Raw genomic sequence first — 20598 nt, 5'->3', positions numbered from 1 at the left:
GGCACCAATCCTGTTGTTAATACTGTACAGTAATATAAGTTTAAAAGCTTGCACAGATGTAATCTGGGCCAAACACCAGATGCAAAGCACACAGCTTCCATCAATTGCTTTGGTAACAACTTTGGTGGACATAAGATCAGATTTTTTATTCTTAAAAGTCACACATTTTTAGTTTGCATACTTTTTTCTTTTTTACAAAGTTAGTAAAGAAAAAGTATGCCAAAAAGAATACATTGCATGTGAAAATTTCAGCAGATCCTTGGCAAAACCAAGACTGTTCTTGTAGGACCATAGCACTAACCAGTTCTGTCCCTAGTCCTAAACTTAATGTGGTGGCAGCTTAGATGTCTTCTATAACTCCATTAGTCAGTTCAATTCGGAGGCTGAAAGTAATCATTAAGCACAACAATGAAAAAAGGTATTAAAAGATGTACCAAATAAAGCTGTACTACCATTTTTCTTGTATATTTAAAACTGGAAAAAAAAAAAAAAGAAATTGAACTTCTGATAGAGAAGCCAACATCCTTTTGTCAGGGATCATTTAAGTATATCATTTAAGTATATTTGCTCCGACGTGGAATAAAGCCATGATTGACTCCATTTTGTCTCAGCAATCTACCCTCCATGGTTTACTTTTTTGTTGAAGAAAGTACTTCAACTCAAAGTGTGTGTAGACTGTGACATGCTGTGTCCCCTACAGTAGATTTACTTTATCCCACAAAAGGCCTACTATAAAATACATACAAGCATCCCTCCTTTACTGGGAGAGCATATAACCTAAAGAAGGAGTTGGAATCAAACATGGTCCTGCTGATGGTAATGGGACTTCATATGATTACAGAGGACTGTCTTCATGAGTGTCCCCATCTCTTCCACACTTTGTTGCTCAGATCTTTTTAACTCCCTCAAAAATTTTTAATTACTGAAACATTTGAAAATGGTTTCATCTAGCCCCATAATGAATAAGTTAAAGTTATATTTAATAGCTGCCAGTGAACTGAAAAAAATTAATTGTTCAAATAGCCCTGACTGTAAGCTACCCCATGGAGAAAGATGGATTTGGAGGTGCAACTGCCTAAGCACTTTAGGACAGTATATGCTGTGAAAGCAAACTGGGAGCTGGTATGGCTCTTGAATTTAAAGAAATAAGCTGACTAGTTAAGAAAATTCTTTGAAGTTACACTGTGATTGAGGTGCAGGACTGGAAATAAAAAGCAAAATCTTCACTCTTGTGCCTCAGTTCTAACTATTATAGATCATATATTAAAAGCATAATCCACCTGAGATGGAGAACAAATACTACTATGAAGACATTCTTCTCTTTCTTTTCTTTTTTCCTTCCATTTTCCTCCAGATTGCAAAGAATGTTTCCAAGTTCCAAACCCTGAATCTAGCTTAGTACTCTCCAGCATGCAGTGTTAAACTCTCAGATTAAATAATAGATACCTTAAAACCAACAGGTGCTGCTTTTTAGAACCATCTCTGTTTTGTTTTTGTAATCAGATCAGACTAAACTCCAAATTCTTTTAGACCTTGTTACCAATATCACCTTCCTCCTTGTGGATAACAAGGAAAGGTAGAAAACTTTGGTTTTCTACATACATATTCTTTATAAAGGAAACCTCCAAATGGGCTTACAGAAGGTCTGTCATCTTCTATACCTGATAGCTTATAGACTTAGTTGCCTGACCAAAGAATTTTCCATGTCCTTCAGTGTAGAAAGCATCAGATATACAGTAATTCTCCTAGTATTTGCTTCTAAGTTTCATCTTGGCTGCGAGACTAAATTGCTGGACATCACTATAAATTCCATCTACTTCCTTAAGTCTGTCCCCAAAAATGTACAAGGGTCAGGACCCTGCTAAAGCTCAGAGGACTTAGTGTCCAGCTGTTCTTCCATACATTCTCCATGCCAACACCTGCTGCAGAGATAGTCCCGAGACCTCATGGTTGGCAGGTTGCTCTAATTCCACTCAACTTGTATGTTGAAAAGTCGCTCCTTTAATGTAGTCAGTTTGTGGCTTCCACATTAGAGAGGAGGAGTTGCTATCGCTGCTGGAGCTCTATTTTATGAAATTCTGTGACAGTAAAACCAGATGCCCTCTGCTTTCATAATTGCTTTAACTGTCGAGCACATCTTAGAAAAATAACTTCTAGGGCCTGATGAGAGGAGGAGCCAACCACTACATGAACAAGAGAAACTTATAACTCAAAGCCATGGCATTACTCACAGACCCTAAAGAACTGGCTGAAGGCATGGGCTGAGGACAAGATTAATTTCCTCTTCGTTTTATTTCAGAGATACCATGAAAAGAGAATTGAAGATAAAGAGGCTTTCTTCCTACTCTCTAACTCCCACTATAGAGGTGCCTGTAAGATCAAAACAAGATGAAGAACACAGCAGAAAGGGCTGTATGTGAAGGAAGCAAAGGCCATGAATAAAATCTAATAGGATCTTAAACAAAACTTTTAATAAACAATGTATTTAGTTACTTAGGGTGATCAATGTGATTATTATGTAGCCCTTCCATACACTAAAATCCACAGTCAAATCAAAGTGTGCAAATATGTTCAAGACACATAGTATATTATCCAATTTTACTAAAAACTGGCAAACCTTATCAAAAACTTTACCAGGTTATACCTCCTTTTCCTGTCAGGAAAACACATCTCTTCTCTGACTGAAGCAGCCAAAAGAAGCTTATACCTAGGTAACTAATCAGTTCCCAAGCCTAAGGAAAAATATTTCAGATGCTTATTGAATTGGACTGAACAAAAAATTAAGTGGCTAAGACCTACACAGACATAGGTATAGACTGTGGAACAGCATATATCAGAATTTCCAAATATTTCCAATTGCAAAGAAGCATTTCACAGTTGCTGAGCTGGCAGAAGATGAGAAAAATGGGAAAGTAGGCTAAATCTTTCCACTATCCCACCTTAGTTGTTCCCAAAACTAGAAGCAACGTCATGTCCGCTAACGTGGGAGTCACGGCACTCCAACTTGTTTGAAAAAGCATTGCAGTTCCATAGAAGTGAGTCTGCACCACCACTAGCTTTCCATGATCCAAACTCAGCGGCAGCCCTGAATAGCACCGAGGGCCCTGACCCTGGATCGGCACACACAGAAACATAGCACAGAAAGAATAAGGTCATTTCACCCATGGACAGCCTAAAAAACTACTCAGCAACTACAAGTCTAATCTAGCAGTGTGGAAAAGTAAAAACCCAGCAACCAGTCCTTGTTCATTTTCAAACATGCAGCTTACACAAGGAGAAGAGAATGACACCTTTGTTCATACATTCACATCTACAGCAAATATTACAAGCATTAATAACACTGCCTTTTAACGACTTCACAAACTTTGATGACAGCAACCAATTCAACTACACAAAATGTGGGAAATAAGAGTTAAAAGTCCTTACATATTTTCTTCAATATGAGTTCACTGCTTTAGAGAATATCAGTAAATAAAGGTGCTATTTAAGTATAAGTTAGAATATATTTTTCTTAGAATAGAAGGTAGTTGACTTACAACTGCAAACATTTTATTTAAAAAATAATCAAGATTTTATTAAAAATATCAAGATTTTACTTAACAGTAACAGGTCTTCTGTTCACTTTTCACTGGCATCAATTAAGGTAATAACTGATTTTACAGAACTTCTCACATCCCACTTTGAAGGGCAAATCAGATCTCCTGCATTACATATCACAAGGCAAGGACATTGATCACATAACATATAAAAGGCTGGAACCAAGCATAATATGACAATCCTAAGTGAATTTTCCAGTTTTCAATGTTAAAATTGCATCAATACAGTTTTTCACTTTTATTATATTTTTGAAGGAGAAACCTTTTTTTCATATGTGCAGTCTTAACAGCTGTATATGATGCAAAATAGAAACATTAAAAGGAAGTTCCAGCATATTAAGTTTAACCCTCATTTCTGTCTTGGATGACAGATACAAGAATTCCAACTGAGTTGATTTTATGAACCAGTTAAATGATTTGTATTCAGAACAACATTAAAAATCCCCATGACAAAGTGTACTTGAACAAAAATACCCTGCTTGTGACACATCCTTTACAAGTAATGTGTTTTCATTTTTCACATGTTGCATCTCATTTATTTTATTCAGGCACACACAGTTAAATCTGCAAGATACAGCAAGCTTCCAATACCTTTGAAATAATAAATCATTTCTTACAGATGTTTTCACCCACTGCAAGGCTGCTGCTCATTAATCAAATATTATCAGTTTCTATCAGTGCCCAGTGCTAAACAGAAAAGGCACCTCATTTTGAGTTTTGACTTTAATTCCCTGGTTAGTCCCTGACCCTTATACTACTGCATGCTTATTAGAAATATGGAAACCCCTACTGCATAGTAGATTTTACTACAAGGCATTTTAGGAGTGTTATATAAGCAGAGGCATATTTTTCTTAGAGAACTAAAAGAAACAAGTCAAACTGCTCTTCAAATCGGCAACAAAAACGCAATCACATTGACTTCAAAGCTCTCTTTTCCAGCATACAAGTAAAATGTAACCATGTAAGCAAATCATTTCTAGATATATCTTTTCATATCTAAGATGCTGAAATAAATCTATATTTGGCACTATGCAAGATATGCCTTTCATATTTTTGATAAATTATTAAAATTTCATTTCAGAAAACACTAAGTTAGACACAGTACATTTTTAACAGCATAACCCTATGGAGGAAAATTTAAAGAAAATGGTACAACACGAGTGTGAAGTGTGAAGTTGTGTGATAAACATTTTCATCGTCCTTGTGATCATTCAGAAATTGCCAGATTAGTGCTGATTATTCCTTTCATAAAATAAAATTTGCATTAATTAAATGGTTGTTTTGATTGTTGCACATCGTTTTGAAAATACTGGAACAAAAATGAAGTTTAAAGGAGGTGCAGAAATTGTTTGTGGTTCAGAACGAAGAAGGAAATGTTTGAACACTTAACAGTAAGAATACAGTCTAGGTGTACTAGACTTTTAGTGCTAAGTCTCACTATTCCCATATGATAGTATAGAATAACGAAGAACTTCCCTAAAGGCTCTGACTGGGCCAAGAGCAGAAAAGGTAACTGAAGCCAATACCCAGAGCCTCAGTCTCACGCTCAGAAGAGCATCGAACCACACTGCCTCCCCGCAATGATCCATTGTGATACATGATTTTTATTTCAGTTATTAGTTATTAACCAAGTGAAAAATTAAAAGCAATGAACACAACTCCCAGATAAAAACAACTACCATCTCCTGCAGCAACTGCAATTCATTCAACTCTCCTTGAACTAAGCATTCTGTTTGCATATCCTTTAGTCTTCTGAATGAACACCAAACGCCACACTTGTATCCATGATTATTCAGTCTACAAGGCTGATTAAACACATGCCATTCTCGCAAGCATGGCAGGTCTACAGAAGTGACTGAGCTACAACGTGTATTTGTATGCTTCAATACAATAAAGGCCATATTGAGCACATGCAAAGGCCCATATTTGCATTTGAAAAATAAGGAACCAGCTTGCCAATGTAGTGGGTGTATTAAGACTCTTGCGTCCCTATGATTTAAAAGGAGCTAAGACTTCAAAATTTTACTGAGCTTTCCAGAAAATGCTCTGCACAAAGAAGGCATGGCTTGTAACATTTAGGGGTGATTTCTTTAGATTCTAAGGACAGTGGTTATGAAAATCAGTTTTTTAACGCAAATTAGCTCCAAGCTTTATCATTAAGTAGCTACTACAGCAACAAACAGGCAGTGACTAGAACAGACACCGCAACTGAGTATCGGACACTTCCTGCACAAAATTGTCACCTGTCAATCTTTGCCATTTCTGCAAACTCTTCTTGATACCAGCAGGCATGAACTCAAAACTCAGGTGAAAAGAGATAAATAGGTAATTTAAAATCCCATAATTTGGGATTGCATTAGGATCTGTAGCAGTCTTGCCAGTGACCACACTGCCTCTTCCAGCATGCCAAGACATTCCCCACACTCCGAGCTGAAGTTCCGGAGAGCGATGTTGGAGGCGGGCAGCAGCTGCTGCCCTCTCTGGGGGCACCGGGGAGCCCTGCCTGCCCTGGGGCCCTTCCTCAGCTTCGCAGGGAACAAGAGCGGGAATGGCGACCTCACCCCCAGGGAGAACCAAACGATTAAACCTGCTGAAAAATCTCTCCAGAAAATTCATCGCAATGCTTTGCATTTTGGTCTTTATCTTCTTCCTTAGCCATGAAGAGTTCTACGACACAGTTGCAGTGTATCAGACTAAGGAGTCTCAGACAACATAAAATGTAAACAATTACTATCGGGAAGACCAAATACGTACAATTTCTTAGCAACATTTTGTTTTGTTTTTCGAGCAATCATTATTTAACTCTCTAAAGGCTAACAAGTCTTCTCCCAGATAAAAATTTAGCCCTCCTTTTTCGTCTACAAAATTAAAATTTGTCTTAGGCCATAATAGCAGGATCAGGCCTATGTTTCCCTCTGAGGAGAAAAGGACTCACCAAAGTCACTTGTATATTGAAAGAATGAATTGCAATGATTTTCAATGTCTAACTGCTAAACAGTACACTAGCTATAAAATTGGAATAACTGTTTGTTTTAAAAGATATGCTCTGCTCTCATTTAAAAAATCCAACGCATTAGAGAAAAGGCTATAAATACTGTACTATTGAGAAATGGTCTTTGATAATAGTTAACGATGTCATTGCAATTTAAATAACAACCAGGTACTTCAATCTCACTACCTATTAAACTGTTGGAATCCATTTAAAAATACACATCATACACAAATGAGCAACCACCTATTATCATTAGTCACAAAACAAGTTATTCCTAATAAAAAAATCTTAGAAATCTGCGGTAATAGTGAGTTATACTGTTTTCCATTACATCAATTAAACAATTAAGAATACAAAACCTTGAGAACTCTTAGAAATGTAGTAACGCACTACAAGTTTCTAATTTCTAAATAGCTAGTAACTTCACCACAACTGCAGTATTATTTACAGACTCATTGACTTAAACTTCTTGATTCTTATTATTGAATATTTTCCTCTTATGAACCTAATTACCAAAGATAATCAGAGGGAATGCTGAGTCATCATATTAGCTGTTGAAACATATTTTCACTTTCTAAAATGGTTCGTGTTCTGCTTCCTATATTTTTAGCACAAAATCTAGTGTGCAGTTACAATTTTATCTAAAGAAACAAGGACTATATATTTAAGGAAATTGAACTCTGAAAGATCATTTCTTACACATCAACTACAGTCAGTATAATTCAGCAGAGAATGAATGGACAATAGCCAAAGGATTTCCTGGGAAAGAAAACACTATCAATGACGATGTTTGGAAAATATTTTCCTTTGTTGAATAAACACGCAATTTGTATTAACATTATTTGAACACCCTGAGTACTTTGTACACTTACTTCTGTTTTCTGCTCTTCTAAACATTGTTTTCTAAATACAATTTACAGTAAATTTAGCATTAATACACTGCAAACAGCAACAGCACAAACACTGAATCTTAATTATTGTATATACTCCATCACTCATGACATCGCCGTTATTCCAGAAAAGGGCCAAATTCCAAATATGGTTTGGTATTATAAAATGTACACAGAGGACTATGTGACTTCATGCGCAACGAATGTCAAATTTGGTCTCAAGCCTATAGAATACACCAGCATATCACACGTACCCAGAGAAATGTGCATGTACATCTTAACCATTGTTAAAAGATTTCCAGGTAATAAATATTATTATATTTATATGCTCTATCATAATTATATACACAGTATTAGTAATGATTATGACAGGTATTTACACAGTGGCTTTTAATATCAAAGTAAAAACAACAATATGACTGCCATCTCAGACGAGTATAGATTAGAAGAGCAAAGCACAGTTTTCAAGCACCATGACAACTGGTTCAGAAGCCTACATAATCTCTATCAACTCAAAATTCAAGATACAGCAGCAAAAATATTTACATAGCTTAAAGGTTATTTACTACAGTGAACATTTAAAATTTTCTTCTCTGATATTTGTCAACATTAAAAATCCCATTAAAACTACCAACCCATTAAAACTAAAGAGACCATTGACACACACTGCTGGAAGGCAGTATATGTGCTTTCCCAGGACAGTAGTAGCTATTACATGATAGCAACACTGAAGAAGTATTGAATAAGAAAATTAGAAATACTAATGGAATTGGAAAGCTGTTCAATTAATGTCCTGAGCCTGAAGGAAGGACTGAGGGAATCCCTCTGGCACGGACTGCAGGCAAGGAAAGGCTACAGGTTGCAGAGTGCCCTGAACTGCGAATCCCACACAGACTACCGCAGGCACTAGAGAATGCTCCAAGGTATACGAAGGACCAAAACTGGCTTCAAGCATAGGCAGGTGTCAGGAGATTCCTCTGAAATGAGATAACTGCCCTTAATTATACTTACCTATTCCTGTATCAACAAAGGCCTGACTATCAAGCAATGATGAAAAGAGAAGAGGATGAGCAAGAAACTTAAGGAAATCACGGGGTCAGATGGAAGCTTTGCCATCTGTGTGTACCCAGGGGCGGTTCCTAGGGACCACTCACATGAAGCAGCGAAGGGGCAGGGCAAGAAGTGCAACATGCTACCCCTAGCAATTTCTCCAAGCCCATGAACAAGTATTACAAAGCCACCTCACAAATCCAAGTTTTGTCTTAACTTATCAGTTAAATCCAACAAGTAAACACACTCACTGTTGAGCAGGCAGTGAAAGGAATGTGAATTCGGAAAGATTATATTTATGAGACAAATTTATACAGGAAGACTGCTTAGAACTTTATTCATTAACATGAAAAGTATCTGCCATTTTCTCACCAATAACTGGCACTAAGTAAGCGAGATTTTGGTACATTTCCTATTTCTATACAGTTGTAAAAGAAATCCAGCAAACCTAGATTTTTAACCAGTCTCAGAGGTATGCAAAAGGAAGGAAAGTAAAGAACAAGCACTCCCGAATCCATTGTTTAAATTCTGTGTTGTGTCAGTCCTCATATATATATAAGGTAGAAGAGCATTTCAAAAAGTGTCTGCATGCATTAAATGTCTATTGAACCATATGCACCCTTCCTACAAAGAAAAAAAACCTCAACTGAAGTCAATGAAGTCGATGCACCTGGGCTGCATTTTGGATGGTTGTTAATTCTGTGTCTGATTATCAATGTCAAAGTAAAAGTCGGATTAGTAATGCAGAAGAATGCCATTAATTATGAGAGCATGACTAGTATTTTTCATTTTTGATCTATGCATAGCTGTATAGCTTATGTGGAATGAACTTTTAGAAATAACGAATAAACAAAAGGTGTTTTTTTCTCTGACTGATTGCTACTAAAATTTCCTACATAGGTAAACAATGACCCCAAAGCCATTTTCTTTAGGTGCGAAGCACTGAAAGATGCATAGCATCAGAATATGAAAAAGTTATACTTAACATCACCATTTTGGCTCAATATTTTCTTTTTTTTGTTTTTTTGCACTTTTCAAACAACAAAATACTTAAAAATAACTGCTTGACTAATCTCCCCAAAACCTGCGAAATAATCTTAGAGGAATGAATTTTCTAATATATTAAATCATTTAACTGGTCTTAAAACAATAAGAACAAAATTGATTTTGTCCTTATATTTAGATGAGCATTTCTTCAGGGAAACAGTCCTGCATCTTTGAAAGAGACAGGAGAGAGTTTTGTAAAACAGATGCAGTAGAAATTGTTATGCTAAGTAGTTTTTTGGTAGGAAAGATAAGTAAATAAGAGCATGAAGATCTGTGTAATTTGCAAGTGAATAACTTAAGGATGCCCAAAGGCAGATTATTAGTATTTTTTGAAAGTGTCCTAGGACTATTAATAATAAATAAGCTGTTTTGTGATCTGAACCCTGAAAGCTTTCAACTACCTAGTGCTTCTGATGTGTATTAGGAACGTTCCACCAACATCCAGAGCAGCAGTGAAGACTACGGAACTGGAAGAACAGATTATTACAAATGCCAGTAGTAGAAAAAGATGCCTCAAGCATAAAAATTCTTGGATGCATGTACATTGTTGGTTTCCAGGAATGGTGCTGCACTGTGAACAACAGTAAGTTCAAAAATCTGCTAAAAAAACCTAAGAATAGGTTCTTTCGGAGTACATTTTCTAATATAATTTCTTTTATTTATTAATAACAAAACATTTTAGATTAAAATAAGATGAGAAGAACACGACTATTGAGGACTAACAGTTTATTTTATTAGAGCTGATTTATAGTGCAATTTGTTTAAAATGCTCTTCACATGAGTCATGAAAAAATATTAAAGCAGTATGGCAGAAACTTAGTAATAGAAAGCAACAGAGAGGTAACTCTGCACTCAGCATGAGCAGTCCATGCAGAGGCTCTGTGCATTCATTCTCTGAGCTGTGAGCCAGGAGCTAAGGCTCTGCAGGAGGTGGACTAGGAAGAAGTCCTATACATAACTGCACAGACTGTGTGGACCTTCTTCCTTAGGACTTACCCTCATGCAGTTGCAGTTCAGTGTGCAGTCTTAACACAGTTCTGTACTAAATTGCAAATGCATAAATCATTGGCCTCTACATGATCTTTATTAAAAAAAATCTTTTTTCACTTATATAATTTTAAATTTTAGTTACTCTCTCTGGTAATTGTGAAATAGCTTAAATTGGCTTTGTTCAAATCCTGCCATTGCAACCTTTGTGACAGTTCTTCTTCAAACTGTCTGAAGTACTCTGACTTCATGACTCATCATGACAACTTCATCCTCATTATATCTGGTCTATCTAACACCAAAACCTCACAGCATTTCACAGCTAAATGAATTTGAATCTTTCACTCGTCATCATTACAATGAAATGTAATTTCAAGTGCTTCTCCCCAGCTCTACTTCCTATATTCACCTTTACTGGATAAGGATACTCAAGCCTAGTAGGCCACTGCTGTCACCATTCACATCCTGACGGAAAAGCATCCTCCTTGCAAGACTCTGAGACAATGACAATGTTAATCCTTGTCTACAAGTATCAGTAAAACCAACTCAGAAATCAAGCTAAATACACGTTCATTTTGAGTATCTAGGCGATCATGCTTCCATCAACATCATTCTTTCCTGTGCTACCTTCAACATATTACTCCTCTTCTCTGCTTTTGTGTTCTATCTGATCTTTAGGCCTCAGCTTCCTTGCAGCAAAAACTGTATCAACTACACGGGATCAAAATACTAATGATATTAGTAATATAAAACATCACCAAAAAAACCCTCCAAAAACAGAGCTGCAGATCCTAAGAGCCTGAGGCTGCCCAATGCTTTGTGCTTCAGTCCCCTCTTTCACCAAGATGCATTATATTTTACATGACTTGCTACATTAGTGCTGAGTCAAACCGGTTTTGCGAAGAGGCCTGAAACCTAATTTAAGGGACCATCTTAAAAGCCAAGAAACAGAAAACACAATTTTGAAATACAACCAATCAACAAATAGGGCTTGGATATGGTTTCAAATGATTCTGCCTCTAAAATTTTCTGTTTGGAGGTGATAAGTGAAATAGCAAGTGAAGAGAAAATAAAACTCAGAAATATAAGGGAAAACAAAACCAGAAAAACAAACAAAAATCTGTTCACAACCTGAAATGAGAACAATTTTGAATACGACATATTCCTCCATAAATGTCTGTGTTGGCCATGGGCCTACGGGCCCCATATGCAGATTTCATGTCCTCCAAATTTAGTTTATGAATCAGGAGTAAGATGCACAATTTTTTCCTATAGCACAAGCAAAATGAACATCTGTTCACTTTTTGCCACGTAGGTTTATATCTGTGTGGGTGGGTGTGAACAGAGCTCTTGATGTGTAATATTCTTCCCATCTGCACACCAGGTGGCACTGCATAGTTAATCAGAAGATAATAACAGGCATGAGGAGATTACTTACTTTTGGGGGAAGAGACAGTAAATCAATCTCCCAAGGTGTTTTTTTTTTTTTTTGCTTTTTGTTTTTTAAAAACAAGGTACATCAATGCTTGGACTTTTAATTTCTTTTTTAGGTGTGTAATTTCATTCCAATCAATGAAATCATCTAATTATATTATTGTTTAAATGCTATGTTAATTAACTATGAATGAATGCAATTATCACAAAGGTTCCTTCCACAAGGGATTTGATTTTTTACTTTTTATGTACCACTTTAACCCTTGCAAGCATAGTATACTATGTAGAATAAGTCCAAAAAACAGGCTCTGCTTGGATTTACTCAGTATGCTCTTATAAACTATAATTTTTCGGTATGTAATAGAACCTCTGATAAACCTAATACATTAAAACTGTCTCTATAGCAATCCAGCATCACAAGATGGAGAAAGAAACAAGAAAGCTTCATTGCTAGCTGCATTTGTGCTATAATGAGAAGTTAAGTAGAAAGTTAGTTATGGCTGTCAGTTTGGTTCTAAGCCTACACAGACACTTAAGCTGAAGTGCCTATGTCATTTCTGGGAATGTGGGTTAGATTTTTTTCAATATTTTACCCAATAAAACTATCTTTGAAGACACATTTTTATCTGATCTTTATATGCATGAGAATGCATATGTTATATAAAATCCCTATGTTACAATAAAATGTTATAGAGTAAGTATATAGGTTTGCGTAAAAGTCTGCACAGAAAATGTTTATGGTGATAGCCTTTCTATATACTTGTTTAGAAGTTATTTCAGACATGTCCTTAACTACTTTTAGTACTTAGGTCATTCATTTTCATTTAACTAAATATCTGTACATAAAATATTTGTTTTGTATTTTCTCTTTCAAAAAGATTATACAATGCTTTGTGAACTCTTAAAAGACAGAACCTTGGTTTGTAAAGATTTAGCTGAAATTCATGACGGAAGAGTAATAAAAGCCTAGCAGTTCTGCATTTGCTCTGATAGCCAACTGAGATGCACAGACATAGAAATTTTCTGTAAAAATCTTGAAATATTCAACTCCAAAAATCAACCAAGAGACAAAACAACACAAAGAACTCAGGCTACTCTGTTCTCTACAAGATACCCTTTGCAGTCTCTGAGGACTGTGTGTTCTCTCTAGTCCCTCACCCCATCATTGATTTATCCTTTTCACTCTAAACTTGCTTATTCTCTGTTGCTCTGAGTCTCTACGGTGTTTACATAAGGCAGCAATTAATATAAGACTCTTTTTTAAACACCAAAAATTTCAAACTGATTTCTCAGCTTGATCACATAAATTCTCCACAAACATTTCTTATCAAAAGCAGAGCCAATTCTAGGTAAGGTATACCCAGTGTAACCTATTTAATTTGGAAAGGAAAATATACATTATCTATGCGTAATTTTAGAGGCCAGTCTGAAAACCCTGAAACTTCAACTGAGAAAATTCCTATTCATTAGTGTTTGTGAATAATAACATAAACCCAAAAACTTGTAACTAGAAGATGAACTGAATTTTAAAGTGACATTTTTAAGCACTCATTGATAAACTACACCTCTAATTCTCAATCATAATTTTTTAAATATCCGTTGAACTGAAAAAGTTTAAAAGTTCAAGCTACATGAAAATAAAAAGAAAGAACTAAAGATATATAGTAGAGGCTGTAGAAACTCCTAGAATACGTTTCACAGGCTGCTCCTCCCTTTGTTCCGTTTCTGCCTTTTAGTCCTGTGCAAAAACTCTCATGTGTGCTATTGTCTGTAGTTACTTTTGATGTACCAAACTGAGGACTAGATTCATGGACTACCTTTTACCACCTATATTAGCTGTAATCTGGACTCAGCAGCATGGGAGAAAAAGAATCCATTCTCAGACATAAAACTGCAAGATAATGTCTACAGCCAGATATTGCTATAGTATTCAACTTTATAGAGATGAAACTGAGAGGAGGCTTATGAGTCTACATGAAGGATAGCAAAGAGGCAATTAATTCACTCATACTCCAGAAAAAAAACAGGACCACAGTATTAAGAACTAGTTTGATGAAACACAGTTCAGAATATGCAAAAACAGGAAACTGAAGGGAAGAACTACCAAAAGAATAACGCAACAGCCAACCCTGTGACTGAGATATTTGCCTACCATTTGTTCTGAGGTTCTGCCATTAGAGAGCAGTGTTGGATTCCAGTGGGTCGTTGCCCACACATGGTCTCTGGCATTACCACTTGTCCACGTGACTATCAAAGTTTTCCCTTGGATCTAATCTATGCTAGAGTAACATACACTCTTGTAACCTCAGATTCCTTATCAGTCTCTTCAACGTTATACACAGCCATGTCCTATTTGGAAAGTTAAGATGGTGCAGAATAAAACAGCATGGGGGTAAGGGATAACTCTCAAATTGAGACAGCATTAGTTGCCAAAGGTTGGTGACACACACCAGCTACCTGATCATTTCGAGGTCTAGTATAAGGCATTTTTGTATGCTTTAAACAGTGACCTAAATGGATCAGATCTCCTGACTGGAGAGACTCCTTCACCTTAAGATAAACCACCATATCCTCAATGCATAAATAAGCAAACTGTCTTTTTATTAATCAATTTATTTATTTACTTATAGTAAGGCAGTTAACTTGTACCCTTTTGTGAACTTCTTGGAAATTCTTTGCATTTCCAGTCTGAAACAGAGCAAATATATTGACTGCAGCACACTGTAGTACCTTTCCAAATGGCATTCAGTAACAACAGAAAGTAAGTGGAGGCAAAGCATGATACTAAGTTTTGGACTATGCTGGTCACATGCCTGATGTCTCATAAAAACAGTTTTTGGTTTGTTTTTCCTGTGTCTTAGGTGCATACAGCATGCCCAGAGATTTGGTGCCAGTGCAGGAATCTATCTATAGTAAGAAAACAGTGAAGCTGTTCCTTCTGATCCCACACAGAGACTTTGCTGTTCATTTTTCTTCAACATGGTCACTTGCTAGTACTGGTCAGACCTAAGTCACCTCTGCTATATGCTTTACTTTCCCAAGATCCAGTCGAGGAGTGTACTTCCATCGCCTCATGAGACATCCCCAGAGAACAACAGCTCTTTTTTCTTTGATTTAGAATTATAGCAAAATGGCTTTACCAGTTCTCTCTGAATCTCCACCTGTCCTCATGTAGCTGGCTATTTACAAGTGCTCTTCCATTTCATGAAACCCCCAAACTCTTGTGCAATCCTGACTGATAAATTCTTCAGTTCCATCCCAAATGCAAGACTGAAGGTGTGCTCTTCAAAAATTACACTGCTATGAAAATATCCTCACAATGTATTCCCCTCTTCCCGTCAGGGACTTATCTTCTTTTACACACCCATCTACTTTTACTGTCCTCCACTAGCATGACAAACTGAAAACTACTATTTTTTTTCCATCGAGGTACAGTTTCATTTAGAATCAAACTTAACTCTTCTGTGTAATCAGTATTCTGCAAATATTCTGCTTTTAAGATTCAGGGTAATGTACAAATGTGGCATTGTTTAATATACATCTGCTCGGTAGGCAAAGAACACAAAAAGAAATGGAGTACAGCATACCTCATTTTATTGCGCTTCGCTTTATTGCGCTTCGCAAATGTTGCAGTCTCTACAAATTGAAGGTTTGTGGTAACCCTGCATTGAGTAAGTCTATCGGCGCCATTTTTCCCACCAGCATGTGCTCACTTTGTGTCTCTGTGTCATATTTTGATAATTCACACAATATTTTTTTAGACACAATATCACTGCACACTTAGATGCACTTCACATGCACTGGGAAACCAAAAAATTCGCATGACTTGCTTTACTGCGGTGGTCTGGAACCAAACCCGCAATATCTCCAAGGTATGCCTGTACAGACTCGTCATGGAAAACCAGCTGGTGTTGAGAGTTTATAAATGTTCTACTGGATTAATCACAGTTGATCCTAGAAATCTATAACCCCTTGGTTCAACCCCCATCTTTCACTGCCAGTATGCAAGACCACAATTATACAAGACCAGTGTTTTATATAGACCTGCATAAGAGAGATGACAGGCAGACTTGGGGGTACAGAGACAGACCAACTTCATCATGAATGCATGATAGCTTCCAACAACAAAACTTCGTAGGAACACATAATCCTTCATTAGCATTTATACCCTCTGTTTCCTAGCACATTCAGTGAACATGTGGTCTACAGGAGAATTACTCTTTGAATAACTTTTCTTTGTTTATTAAAGCTTTGTTTCTGTGCCTTTACAGGGCGTTTGTATGACACAATGCTGTCTATATAAAATATTTTTGGTTAGAAATGTATATTAGGATAGCTTTCTTAAGGTCAGAAAATAAACTCACACATACAATACAAATATTTCAATCTTCCTCTGGGTAAAGTACTCACTGGTCATGTTTACTATCCATTAACTGAAAGTTATTTTCAGTTTCTGAGTCAGAAAGCACTGGTCTTCCAGTAATAACTGATCATTTCTTCCTAAATGCTAGATTCTGAGAAAATAATTGTTTATTTATGCATTTCTACCTATTTTGTGAGATTTCGCAAAGCGTTTTGAAAGGCATAGATTAAAACAATAAAGATGATAAGCTGGTCCATTGCCTTTTATACAATATCATCAGAATATAACCCAGAAGAAATTCCGACACATGGAAGGTATCTAACAATGTGAGGATTTAGGATTATATAAATCACAATGGTCTGTACTATAATCACATGAGAGAATGAACCTGCAAAGCTTATTATACAGCATACCCAGATGGTAAACAACAGTTGTCGCCGTACTAAGAATTACATCTCTGTAATCAATAATAGGAAGGAGGAACAGTTGGACAACTTGTTCCCTATTATGTTCACTTAGGCAACGTCTAGATCAATAAAGAGCATTAAGCCTCATACCAACTGTAGACGGTGCCTGCTCAACATGCCTATCGTATGGTAGAGATGGGTCCAGCTGTACTTCAAAAAACTTGTAAATGGATAATAATTCTAATCTAACATTAAAAAGAAGCAATGATTCAAATTGCAGGCAGGTGCGGGACTTTTTTCAGCGTATGAGAGAAGACAGACCTATGATGCCAGCTTCAGTATAACTCAAAGTCAGCTTATTTTGTTAGTCCATTCCATAATTAATTTTCACTACAGCCTATCTGAAGGATGCTACCTGTTTTATATGGAGGAAAGAAAAAGCAATCAAGCATGGTATCACTGGATTACATATAGACTCACTAATTATATGGGCATAGTAAGTTGTTCACAACATTTGAAAAATGAGCTTTTATGCCCCTTATGCCAATACGGCAATTAATTACTAGTAATTTTTCAGTTCATCCACTTTTGAACCATTTAAACAATAATTAAGCCATTCAGCTATATTAGTGTCCTCCTTACAAAGATAACTAACAGCTATCTTAACATAGCTATGTTAAGACTGTAGCTTTATCTTCCTGTTTTTAAAATTTTCACTATATTGCGTATTTTCTTATTGCATCAGACTAAAGCTGTCACACGTCATGCTATTAATGCAGATATAAGTCCCAATTTATTCTCAGATAGTCATCCAGTTTCAAGAAGACAAAACATAGGAGCATGAGCTCTTCTTACCTATTCCAATAAAGACTGCTTCATAACCATCTTCTTTCAAGGTACGGAGTGTCATTCCATCTATTGCAAGGCCTTTACTAAAAACAACCTAGAAGAATCATGAAGATTTATGGCTTTTAATTTGATAATGTGAAAATCACTTCCAGCATGTCCTGCATACTGACATCACAAAGGATATTCTAGTGAACAAACAAAGCAAATTACTTTTTTTCCCAAGCCAGATTTAAAAGGTCAGATTGGCTCTGATGTATGCAAGTGGCCCAAACCAGATACAGAAAAAGGTAGCTTCAGATCATCCTCACACAAGGGCCACCACAGGCTACTTTGGTTTCCAGTGTAAGCGGAAACAGTTAACAAGCAAGCTAAACAAACAAAACCTGTCTATGGAACCTGTCTATGCTTCAGTTCAACAGTCACTTTCCGAAAAAAAAAAAAAAGTTGAAAAATACTTGTACAGTAATGCTCCGCTAGCAATCCCACCTCCAGTAGCCTAAGCACAGGTTGAGCAATTGCAGCTGTTACAAGAGTAGCATGGGGAAAGTGCCCTGTGTTCAGCAAACCAACTATAGCAGTCTCTTGTGTAGAGGTCACGCAATTGAAGACGCACACACCTTTTGCTCATCTCTGCTAACCCCAAGGCTGCAGAGTGTATAAAGTGTGCATGATTCCTCTTCTGATATTTAGTACTTCTTGACATGATTGTGTGTTTTTATCTCTCTACTTTAGACTCTCTGAACTTGAACGTTTTCCCCCAATCTGTGTTATAACACTGGTGCATTCACTTTAAAAAACTGCCAGGGTACATTGTGTAAGGACTATGCTCTATGATTTGAACACTTTATTCTTTATATCATGCTCTTGTTATTGAATCTGTCTATATTCCATTTAATACACTTTTGAAAATGCATTTTTCCCATCCTTGAAGAAAGGGGGATGCAAAATATGCAATGTACCATACTTAAATACTTTTTTTTCATTTATAGATTTAGTATAATTTATAAGCACAAAAGCCATGTACAGTTGTAATCCTTTCCTGAATGCAGGCTACATCCTTGCTGGCAACAAAATGCATTTTATAAATTGTCATTACATTTTTTTTTATCCTATTGTGTACATATGTTATGAAAACCTAATGAAGGAATTTAAATGGCAATACTATTTTATGTGGGGATTCATAATACTCCTAGGGCCTAGCTCTGTAATCCTTATTCACCTGACTAAGTCTTACTAATTTCAATAGAATTACTTGAATAAACAGCACTGCTGAGTGTGTAGACAATACAGCATCTTCCACCACAGATTTGAAATGTTTTAAATAAACACAGGAAAATATCTGCAGCTTATAGCGGTATAAAGCTATGGTACTTAGCTAGCTAGCTGGCCAAAGGGTCAACTGCAAACCAACAGCAGAGCTCGGAAACAAATTTACACCGACAATCTGTGCTGTACTTCTAAACAGCAAAGGACTTGCAGGGCAGGATGACATGGTGGCTATACTGGTCCATTCTGGAGTCCTTGGCACTGAGAAATTGCATGAGTTTTGAAGACTGTTCCCAGGTACCTATGGCCAGCAATTTTGTTAAAAATAGCTTCAGTGCTCTGTTTTAGACTCTATTCCTAACACAACTACCCTTCTGTCAGTCTCTTCAAGGGTTGCAAAGGGATCATCAAGGTGGAAAAAATGGATCTGTAGCATTTAAGGCCCCTTTACATCTTATCGGCATGGATGAGGTTCTCGCTTGGGTCTTGTGACAGCAGTCTACTGCTTTTACAGTATGAACCAATATTAACAATTCCAAGAATTTCTTGCTTGACTGAACACTGAAGCATCATGTTAAAAATAAATTATTATCCTTTCTGCTACTCAAAAATTTGATCCGATGATGCATTCCATGCTTCTAACTTCTATTAAAATGTGCAGCAATTGTTAACACTACCTAAATCTTCAGCTCAATCCCTAAATTGACAATAAAGCAATACTCCCGTTATCTATAAACAACACCCATTTGTTTAACACAATAATGCATAACTATTGCTTTCCAAGAAGTTGAATGACTGTTACAATTTATAAGAGGATCATGTTAACACTTTGTTAATTTGATGCATTTTGTCATAAAATTAACTTGGATGCAAGACTGGATTATAAACCGTTAAGAAAAAACTTGGGGAGAGGGAAGAAAAGAAGAGAAGGGAGAAGTGTCAAATATGAATGTTTTAAGCAGTGCCAAACTTGCATTAAAAAAAAAAAACTCGATTAAAAAAAAATCAAATCATTCTAATAGCTACATTGAACCCCTAAAGCAATTCAGGAATTTGTTTCTTACAGACAATTAATCACATGCAGGCATGCCAGATGAGAACTATTGATTGCCCTTTTCCAAACTAGTGGCATTCAGACAGGAGACAGACAAATGCCCTGAGCAAGAGGAAGCATCTTCCTGCCTCTGTCTAGTGTAGCTTTTAATTGTTCTTTACTAATGTGCATGACATTTTGCTGTTAATCTTTGGCAGAGTTCTTGTTCTTTTTTCTTTGAGCTATACATAGGCAGGGTATATTTTTCATTACCTTCACTCCAAGATCCTTCATAAGCTCAGCTTCAAAATTCACTACATCATATGGCAATCGGAACTGTGGGATTTCAGACATACTAAAATATTAAAAAAAAAAAAAAAAAAAAAAAGCTTGTGAAACACTTCCAGCTATTAGAAAGGAATTTTTTTTTTTAGTTGTTAAACATTAAATACTTAAAACACACATTTAAGATAATTTTCATGTCTTTGAATGGAAATGTGGTGAAGCCTGACTTTTTTTTTTAATTGTGAGACTAAGGAGTAACAAAAAAAGCATTATTCACTCAATGATAAAAACACAGGCCAAGAATGCAGTACCTTGTGGCCAGTCCTGCCCATGCTTGCAGGTAACCATGTAACAGATGTTAAAATCAGATACAAAAGAGTTTAAATTCCACCCCTCTTG

The 20598-nt window shown here is 36.3% G+C and overlaps 1 protein-coding gene across 14 annotated transcripts in view; it reads right to left on the bottom strand.

The window, feature by feature from the left end:
- DPYD (dihydropyrimidine dehydrogenase) overlaps nucleotides 1-20598 on the bottom strand; it is a 381364-nt gene that overhangs the window by 226331 nt on the left and 134435 nt on the right. For all 14 annotated transcript variants that reach the window (XM_064515868.1, XM_064515870.1, XM_064515869.1 and 11 more), the window contains 2 exons: nucleotides 20188-20269; nucleotides 17622-17709 (listed from right to left, as the gene is read on the bottom strand). In XM_064515868.1, coding sequence (XP_064371938.1) covers nucleotides 17622-17709; nucleotides 20188-20269 — 170 coding nt within the window. The remainder of the gene's footprint in view (nucleotides 1-17621; nucleotides 17710-20187; nucleotides 20270-20598) is intronic.

This window comes from Dromaius novaehollandiae, chromosome 8 (genome assembly GCF_036370855.1).
Source record: "Dromaius novaehollandiae isolate bDroNov1 chromosome 8, bDroNov1.hap1, whole genome shotgun sequence".
Taxonomy (NCBI): domain Eukaryota; kingdom Metazoa; phylum Chordata; class Aves; order Casuariiformes; family Dromaiidae; genus Dromaius; species Dromaius novaehollandiae.
Note: the sequence above shows the minus strand (reverse complement) of the source record. Positions and strands in the feature narration are given on the sequence as shown.